At 41.3% G+C, this 10000-nt stretch overlaps 1 protein-coding gene across 1 annotated transcript in view; it reads right to left on the bottom strand.

The window, feature by feature from the left end:
* Positions 1 to 10000, bottom strand: part of LOC123518730 — a 23646-nt gene that overhangs the window by 12912 nt on the left and 734 nt on the right. Inside the window, exons 2-20 of the mRNA XM_045279732.1 lie at positions 8089 to 8223; positions 7378 to 7600; positions 7116 to 7216; positions 6332 to 6445; positions 5976 to 6102; positions 5615 to 5742; positions 5074 to 5282; positions 4628 to 4739; positions 4302 to 4529; positions 4093 to 4188; positions 3908 to 3991; positions 3624 to 3743; positions 3414 to 3536; positions 3153 to 3324; positions 2869 to 3037; positions 2516 to 2769; positions 757 to 2412; positions 72 to 489; positions 20 to 29 (exon numbers count right to left, since the gene is read on the bottom strand). Of these exons, the coding sequence (XP_045135667.1) occupies positions 20 to 29; positions 72 to 489; positions 757 to 2412; positions 2516 to 2769; positions 2869 to 3037; positions 3153 to 3324; positions 3414 to 3536; positions 3624 to 3743; positions 3908 to 3991; positions 4093 to 4188; positions 4302 to 4529; positions 4628 to 4739; positions 5074 to 5282; positions 5615 to 5742; positions 5976 to 6102; positions 6332 to 6445; positions 7116 to 7216; positions 7378 to 7600; positions 8089 to 8223 (4479 nt within the window). The remainder of the gene's footprint in view (positions 1 to 19; positions 30 to 71; positions 490 to 756; positions 2413 to 2515; positions 2770 to 2868; positions 3038 to 3152; positions 3325 to 3413; positions 3537 to 3623; positions 3744 to 3907; positions 3992 to 4092; positions 4189 to 4301; positions 4530 to 4627; positions 4740 to 5073; positions 5283 to 5614; positions 5743 to 5975; positions 6103 to 6331; positions 6446 to 7115; positions 7217 to 7377; positions 7601 to 8088; positions 8224 to 10000) is intronic.

The following is a 10000-nucleotide window of genomic DNA, read 5'->3' on the forward strand; positions in this document are numbered from 1 at the left end:
TTCATTGATTCGTTCTAGCCTCATAAGTGCTTCGCAACCGTTTCTCAACTGTAGCCATGTAGACAAGTTACAGTGGTTTATAGCCAGTCATAACTGATAATGCCCTAGCTATTTTTGCCATGTCCTCAATGCAGGCTTCAATATCTAATTTTTCTTTCATGAAGAGCTGACAAGACTTGAGTAAAAAGTTCTGAAATAAACAAAAATCATTACAATATGCAACTTTAAAGCCTTTGCCTGAACTTGTCAAACCTGTGATTACGTCCGTGCCACTGAGGCCAAATGACGCCAGGCCAGCAAGGTTACGGTTGTTGTAAAAGCCCAAGATGTGGAGGGCAGCTTTGACATCTACGTCGACAAAGTAGTACGGGGCGGTGATGATCTGCTGCGTATGGCGAGTTAGGAGGCGGCTCCTCAAGTCAATCCCGTTAATAGTTGTGGCCTCGAGATTGCCTTGTAGTGTCAAGCCACCTTCAAACGTCTTCTTCCCTGGAAATACCAGTACTGTCTTGCTAAGCAATTCTCATCAACGGCCTCAACACCAACACCGAGGCATGCCTTCATTGTTTAAGATATGCACAGCATGACACAGTTACGCTCACTATAAAGTTTCATTGGCTTTTTTTTCTTATTCAACTGAATTACTAATTAACTTCTAATTACATGTCAGCGTAATTGTCCATTTCCTATATACCCAATTTCCTATATAACATTTAATTATACAAACACTGCAGAAAAAAAATAAAATTGATATACCATACACAGTATCACCTGTAATAACGTAGGTTGACTGGTCTAGATAAACTACGTTTTGACTCAGCTCCAGCAGATGTACACCGCTCACCAGACCTTCCACCGCCACATCACGCTGGAACACCAGGTCACCCCAAGTTGCGTCTCCAGTAATCATCACATCATCCGAAAGATGGATGGCCTTCTGGCTTATATCGGTGATATTAAGCCCATTTGCACCAGTCTGGTTGTGTGTGGTGACCGGGCCGTCGACAGTGAGGGCCGTGAATTTGACATTGCTGGTGATCACAGTGAATTGGTCCTTCATTACCAAGTTGCTTGTGAGTTGATCCGCCCTGTAGCCGTTAATGGTGCCGACAGTAAGGGCGGCGTGGGATAACACAGACCCTTCAATGGTGAGCACGCCTTGGTAGTAACCAGGGGAGGCAAGGCTCACTCTCTTCATGTTGAGCAAAGGGATGTTCACGCCGTTGATCGTGTGCCCTTGGGCCATTTGTATGCTGATAACCTCCATGTCGCTAAAATTAGCGTGACGGAGAGACTGCGGCACGGTAAAGATTTGGTTAGTGCTCTTCCTTACTATTTTGTCAATATCCAGATTCTTTATATTCCCAGTAACCATAAGATGCTCTACACTTAAAATTTCTGTGAAGGTCTTTACCCCATCGACAGTTTGTCCGAGTTTATTCAAGTACACTGCTCTATTGGCCATCTCATTCAAATCTATTCCAGCCACCAACTGAGTTGTCAAAGAATCAAAAGCTACGTCATTCAGGAAGGTCTTACCTCCAGTGATGACCCGATTGTTCACATTATTGTTGAGCGCTGCGGTATTCACTAGATTGTTGAAGCTCTCACCATTGAAAGTTTTATGGAATGTGGCTTCTTCGACAGTCAGTCCGTTCCTAAAGATTTTGGTGGAGTTTATCATCACCGAGGGGACGTCGTCATACACTATGTCATTCATGAAGGAAACCCAGTCGAGGCTGTTTAGGGAACCTGAACAAAAAACTGAAGGTGCACTTACAAACTGTTCAAAGACCACATCGAATTTCCAGCTTCCTGACTTGATATTTGTTAAGTAGTTGCTTAACTCATCCATATTTATGCCATCAATCATCTTGGATGGTATGTCCAGGTCACCCTCGATGTAAACACCCCCAGTGAATCTTTTAAGGCCTGTAATGGTCTGTGGTGTGTGAAGGGTTACCAGACTGGAGGGAAGAAGTCCATCCACGCGGCATTGTGGGCCCAGACTGAGTTTCCGGAAGTGGACTTCCTGAAACCACTGAAATCCAAAACTGATGGTTTTGCCAGTGTTGATAACGTAATCATCAGGGAATGTCTTGCCGTTGACTAACCCATCCACAAGTACGTCACCACGTACCTCCACTGAAGGAATACTTAGGCGCCCACTAATGATGGCTGGTTTGTGCCTGAAAACTGTGGTTGACATGAATTTGGCTACGTTTACTCCCATAATTTTGTTTGCGTTCAAAGAACCAATAACCGGTGAGTTAACAAAGGAGAGTGATCCCTGTATCGTGCCACCTAGGGTTGTCAAGGCACGGCTTCTCAGGCGCTGGATGTCGACCTCGTCCACTTTTTTGGAATTTGTCGTAAGAGCGTCCACTTTCACTCCTTCGAAGTTGCAAGCACCTGGTAAAGATTAGTTAGTGTGTCAACAAACTTCTGTATTTCATGTAATATATTATAATGTGCATTTTTCAGGTTGAACAAACACTTGACTAGGCCAACACACCCAAAGCAACGTCACCGTTGAGGGTCACAATTTCTTCAGAAATATCAATGCCTGCAACTGTTTCTCCAGGAGAGAGTTTCACTGTCTGAGCAATCAGGCTGGAGAATGTGGTTGTTCCAGCTATTCTATGATTGCCCCTGGAGGTCACCATGTCATCGATGGGAATGTCATCCAGGTATTCGGCCCTTAGATCCCCCACAGACAGTGATCGCAAGAAAGTCTTTTTCCCACTGACGACTCGTGTGTCGTTATACCTAATTCATAAAAGAACTCCATGAAAACACTGAAATTCTATAAGTCATATCCTCCATTTATCATTATTTAAATGTTCTGACATTGTATTCAGCAAGTACCTGACAACGCTCATAAGTATGTCGTCAAGAGGTAACGGCTTCCCTCGAGCGTCGAGCGGTCGTCCTACAGCAAGGCGGTCGATAGTGAGCGCCGAGACATGTATGCCGCCGGTTAAAATGGCCTTTCTGCCAGTAATTAGCCTCTTGCTACCGTTGGCGGGCACAGCATCTGTAAGAGCAGGTATGTATTTCTAGAAATTAAGCTTGACAAGTAAAAAACTAAAAATTACTTTCACGAGAACACAGAAGCAACTGATTTAAAATATCAGCACATGTTCTCTCACCATCCAATCTGTTATGAACGCTGATGATGGTCTGGTTGAGTGTGTCAAGCACAGTGTGGTAGTGAAGCAGCCAGTCTGTGTCCTCTTCATATTGCTGCCGAGTTACTTTGCCGCTTGAATCTAGGCTCTCAAGTATGATGGTTTCAGCCTCAATAACACCAGTGGTGAGAGTCTGGCCACATTAAGAAAAGTAATGTAAAACACCTTTATATATGGATTAAATGTAGCATAATTTCCAGGTGTCCAGAAAACAATACTAACCCCTTGAACGCGTATCCCATTCAATACAGTAATATTGCCAGTAATGAGGTCCTTATTGCTAGCACTATGCTGCAACGTATTACGCACATCCTCTAACACTTGCGACTGTTGCTTTAACTCATCCTGAAACCCAAAAAATAAATTATACTCTTCGTCGTTCTCCAGAACAAAAATGATGTACGTTTGGTATAGTTACAGTAACGAACAGACCTTCATAGGTTGCAGGATACCATGCAGCGCCCTTATCTGGCTGGCGACCGGGTCTTCAACGTCCTCCAGATTTGCCTCTATCCGTAATGTCACAGCAACGGCGTCACCTTGTACAAAAACCTGTCAAATTTCAAGTTTGATTAGTGACTTACTTTAAGAATTGTTACACAGCATAAAACATTTTGCACATCTTTCACCAGTTTTGTTATCTAATCTTGTTTGTTTTATAAATATGAATATTTGTTTAGAGTAATCTATACATACTTCTCCTTGAATCTACTCACAAGACACTTGCTCCTCGATGAATCGAAGAAGGCAAAGCTTATCTTCCAGTCCCGAACACTGACACCAAGGCGCATGGTGTAGACCTGGAGAAAATACTGGTCAAGTACTGTGATATACTTCTAATACACCTGAGGCCAACAGTTAATCTCCCTCGTCGTCATGGCTGGTTATATGTAACACTCACCTGATGAAAGCGCTGAGCCGCATTACTCCACACGTAGGCTACTAGCTGCCGGTCCTGACCCGTCAACAGTACAGCCTTTCCCCGCCACCATGGCATCTGCAGGACATACGAACATTTCTTAACATGTACAGGAAGTAAGGGTTTCGTTATCTCCTGAGCGCAGTCACTTCCCGCCACACAATGCCATTTACTGTACACATTATACTCACGCTGATAGGAAGAATGGCCGAGAAAGCAGACATGCCGTTCCCGGGAGCAAGATCCTGTACTTGAGTGTAGTTTTTGCTCAAATGCAGCACCTTTGCCCTATCTGCAGTCACTACCACCAAGTAGCTCTCAAATGCCATGGTAAAGCTTGTCCATGATAATATTGGAGCTCCTCCAGACATCCGTATTTTTTGTAGATCCCGCAGCTCATATTTACGCAGACGAAGTGACTGGAGAGCATAGATTAGGACATTAAGACAGCAACATACTGTACAAGCACGTACAGTATATACCGCTATGTTACTGATTGCATTACAAGGAGAGTTACCTGGACAAGCTCTTTGATTACTAGTCCATCGGTGTACAAGATGGCCACCATCACCCGCCAACCAACCTGCCAAACCTTCATTTCTGTGCCGTTTGCTTTCCAAAACTGTAAACTATAACACCACATTAACCTAGAGTGTGTTCCTTCAGTTCATAGTTCATGCATTCATAAAAAGTATACAAAACTATTACCGTTCAACTGATAGTGTTAAGAGATACTGTGAAGGAATTATACTTACGATGATCATTACAGAAATACTGCGCATGACACTATGAAACTAATTTCCTAATACCGCCTTAGAGTTTGTAATTGCTATTGAAATACAACGATACCGTAATTCAGTAACAACGATTATGAAACTTCAGTATTGAGATTGATCACTGCCTCGGTAACTGTCAAGCTTCCAGTAAAAAAAAAGCCAAGGCGCAAGTCAAAACGATTCTTACCCAATAGTGAACTCTCCCTCATTAATGTCGATCGTGTAGCAGCGGTGGTTCATCTCGCCGGCAGAAAAGCTGAAGAGGTACCTCGCCTTTGTTATGTTCCCGTCGTTATCTTTATAAATCTCTCCATAACCCAGATGCGTCACGGGCTTGTCGAAAATCTGAGTGTCCAAACTGTTTTTAGACTTTATAAGTTGAACACCATCGTCGTCCTGTGGAAAAAGAATGATCTTAATATAAATTTTGTATTTTGTCAGACTTGTACCAGTTTGACAAAAAAAAAAATTCATATCCGTCCTCCGATCCACTAAATTATTTTTGTATAAAATTTAGATTAAATAAATCTCGATCAAATCAATATGTGCAAAAACTGATTCACATTAAAATGTTGGTTAAGTTGTACAAGTTGAGTAGCGGTATACTAGTGGAAATGTCTATCTTAAAAGTTCTAATGGTGTAGTACGCATGCAAATACTACAATGTATAGACTCCGAAGCTTCTTCCAAGCTCTTAAGCTACCTACTAAAATGCTGACGACACTTACAATGCTGTATATTGACAGCTTTGTTCCATAGTATGCTATGAGGACCCTCTCAAGCCCAAATTCCGTGTCGAAATCGTCGAGGTAGTACTGGAAGCCCACAGCAGTCTCCAAAAATAGTGGCCTCGGTTCTGTCTTCCCAAGGTAGCAGTACCATGGTGGGCGAAAGTGATGAGTTAAATTATGTAAAGTGTGCATCCACCCTCCGTTTATACACAAAATTTGGTGAAGAGAGCTAAGTCTGGCAAGTATAAAACAATGCCAAACTATAATATCTCAATGCAATAATTGCAGAAATAAATCGGGAACTCTGCGCATGTCACATAAATCAAGATAACTCAAACCACAACATAATACTACTGACTGTGCTGCTCACACGATGCCACAGAGAGCTCTGTACACGGAACGCAAGTATCCCTTCGCGAGAGACACCTGCAGTATCCCGAGTGACAGCAGGCGCAACCTTCACTCTCAGTCTCCACTCCGCTGCCCTGGAACCAGATTCCCTAACATGCTTATAACATCCAAGACGTATTTCTCCCCTACACCACACCACACCACACCACACCACACCACCCCCCATTGCACACGCACACGCACCTCATAACCAAATTACAATTGCAAGTTATTTCTTGTAATTTTTATAAATACAGCACTGTTTTTTTTTTTCACCATGTGTTGAGGTTTATCTTAATCTAAATACTTTGAATTGTCGCTTACTTGATAGCCGATGTTGTTGCAGAAGCAACCTTGGAAGCTCTTTGTCCACTGGTTCTTCACCAGCAGTTTGCGCAGCCTTCCTCTCTTCAGAACATAACCCATCTTCGTTTTCGTCTGCGCAGGATAGAAAGCATCACCAGAACGCATTGGCTGGTTGTCCTTAACAAGGTACTAGGCGTCCTTCTCTCCATCCTTAGATAACTATGGTTACCTATGCCTATTCCATTGCCCATAATCTTCGATGTAACAAGTACAGGAACAGGAATACAAATCATTATAATGAACTGGTCTGCAGCTATAAACATCCACGATGATGCCACACCACTACAACAGTCCCATGGGCCACACATGAAAATAGAAGACTATCAAGTAGGAGGTTTAGCAACACTGGTGCACACATGCATGTGAGCAAACAATTAGATATTTCAAAAAGTTTATACATCGATGCAAAGCAGTGGGAGTTTAATTTTTTTTTCTACTACTTATGTAGCTCTGGATACAGTCCAGTCTCAAGTACTTCAGCTAAGTACTTAGTGCTTAACTTAAGCGAGTTCTAATCTGTCCAAACACGAATTACTTCATACTCGTGTTTTTTTTAGATATGAAGTAGTTTCGTTCCCTTGGAGAACGCAAGATTGCATGCATTTACATCCCCAAGCAGTAGACGGCGAATCTTTGTCCAAAGATACTAGATTGTTGCTTCGTTGATCATGACAACACGAGTAAAAAAAGATCCCTGTGGTTTAGGAGAGGAGCTAAGAAGAAGAAATACAAAACAACTTACCCTGTATATAGCCGCGAAGTTCCACAAATTGAGAGGTATGACTTTATCAATGGCTAGATTTTCAAGTTCTTGGATTACAGTTATATTTTTTATCCTTAATACTGCCAGAAGAAAAACGAATAATTAGCTACATGGTTTGCCCCAAATACCTAAAGAAAATTCATATCTAAACATCGTGTGAGCAAAAAACTATATGGATATATGTAGCTCAGTATTCTATACATTTTTTTAATTTTATTTTTGCAAAACTCTCTATACCCACCTTTTCTGTCTCTGTGGTTGTCAAAATTGTAGTAAGAGTGCCAGTACTGTTGCTGGTTGACATACCGGCGAACACGTGGCTGGTCTGGCGCTTCCTGCTCTATGGCGCTGGCCCGCTGCTCTAGGAGTGCCAAATCCCGTTGGTGGCGCCTCAGCTGATTTTCATAACTTGTAGCAATTTCGGCCTTCAGTTTTTGTAAGCTAACCTCTACCAAAGTGTCAAGCTGTTGAGGAGGTAGCAGTGTTTGATTAATACTATTTTCTGCTATATTGATCTCTCACCTTGCTCCTTCATTGGATTTTTCCAGACTAAACACTCCTTAATGAATGCCAGCACTTGGCCACAAACATCTCCAATAACTTTGTTTCTTCATCTTTCTTCCTTTATTTCAACTAGGTGACGCTACCGCCATTCCATTAATTTCTAAAGCTGAAATATTCGCTCAAATCTTTAATAAAAACACTACTTGGATGATTCAGGGCTTATTCCTCCCTCTCCTCCACCCTTCAACTACAAATATATTAGGCAGTATATGTACCTAAGAACCTCGCCAAGTAGTGAGTGGGTCATTATTTTATTATCTAAAACTAGGCTGTTGTCTAGCCTCAAACGTTACTCATCCATGACTCGTGACTCAGATCAGAGGACCGACCACTATAGTCAAGAATGCAGCCTGTTTGTTCTACACAATACGTCCAAATTATTGTTCACCTGTTCTGGAGAGAGATTCTTCAGGCTTAATTCGGAGGGTTCAAATTCTTTCGAGGGGAGAGTCCACACACCTGCAGCTGCCACCACAACCGCCACTACCATTAGCCACACTATTGGCGGAGTTGGCCACTCCATCTGTGGGAACATGTAGCTGCCTTGTAAGATTTATCAGATGTATCTACATGCTCCGAGAGAAAAGAAGAAAAGAAAAAAAAATACAAGACAGCACGCAGCGCACGGGTTCGAATCTTGTCCACGGTCCGAGTGTAGGTTGGGCTTCCTCCCTTGGGGCAACGGTTTCCTAGCGGGTGGGCTTTGAGATAGGAGGTACTCCAAAAAGTATCCCCTTTAGCCCATAAATTCCCGTGAAAAGCCCACATGGTATAAATAAAAAAAATAAAAAAAATTTGAAAAGAATTACAGTCGACGGTTATGAACTGAAAAGGAATTTGTAAAAAGTAATATCAAAGTTCATTGATGGTGATGACAATAAAAATAGATAGAATGATGACAATTATGATAATAATAATAATAATAATAAATTATCAATATTATTATTATTATTATTGTTATTATTGCTATCATAATAATGATAATAATAATAAAAATAACAGCAATGATAATAATGAACCTCAAGGCACTTTTTCTTTTATTCTTTATTTTTTTCTTTTTCTATCACATTTTATGGTGGGGAAGTTGCGGCCCATGTAACGGTCTCGTCTGTACTGAATGGGATCAAGGCAATATAGTTTAGCTGATAAGATAGTTTTTCTTTCTGAGCGACGCGATCCTATTTAAAAGAATAATTATTACCCAGTATTACTCAATCATGGTTAGTGTGCAAGGCTTTTAGTTAGCACATCACTCCTTGAAGCATAAAACTCATGTGGAACAGTTATTAAACCTCTTCACTACTGCGACGCATTTTTATCTTGAGATTTGTATACTATTAGGAAAGTGGTGACGTAGTGGATCTTTTTAAAGTGGTGAGCGTGGGGATCGGGCAGATGTCCACGCGTAGGTTCGAATCCCACCATATACCGCTTTGAAGCTATGCCATTTGTCGAGTGTTTTAAAGTTACTTACATGTCACCATGATACCCAGGTTCTAGGTGGTTACACCAAAGATGCGCTTGGGCCCTAATATGGGTACCATTATAGCTAAAATTGTCTGCGCCACTTATGGGCGGAAGCTTAACAGCGCTTCCCACATAATATTATACGCTTCAAGTATGCCTACAGGCACTATAAAGCATTAAAAAAAAAAGACATTAGGATGGGTCTATGGAGGTAAGAAGATTGATAGCCAGTCTTTACTATTTCAATCTCCCACTTGAGTTTCTGAAATTGTATAAAATCACCAAATAGTAAGCAGAGTGAATATGGAAACGCGTCATGGTACTGAAAGGGTTAAACTATTTATAAACTATGCATTGGGATCATCATCATCACTATCATCACCATCACTGCTGTCATCATTACCACTAATGTCATCATTACCACTGCCGTTATCATTATCACTGGCGTCTTTCCCATCATTACTACCGTCGTCATATTAATCACCATCAAAATAATCAATATACCATCACCATCTATATCTACCATCTAAATCACTATCATCACCATCTACATCACCACTTCCATATACGTCACTACCACCATGTAAATCACTATCACCTTAAAAAAAAATCACCATTAATCACTACACTACACTACAATAAGCATTAGAGGTGTATTTAGTGCTTCCCCAGCATGTATATACCTAAACAAGACACTTACCTCGCTCTTCTACCCTCGTTTTTGTGAACTTGTTATAGGCGGGATTGATTTAATTTCACTCCTCATATACGTACTTATTTATTTATTTTGCTTTAGCTCGCTTTTTCGAATTCATATAAAAGAAAATGAGTTT

This window comes from Portunus trituberculatus, chromosome 44, assembly GCF_017591435.1.
Source record: "Portunus trituberculatus isolate SZX2019 chromosome 44, ASM1759143v1, whole genome shotgun sequence".
Taxonomy (NCBI): domain Eukaryota; kingdom Metazoa; phylum Arthropoda; class Malacostraca; order Decapoda; family Portunidae; genus Portunus; species Portunus trituberculatus.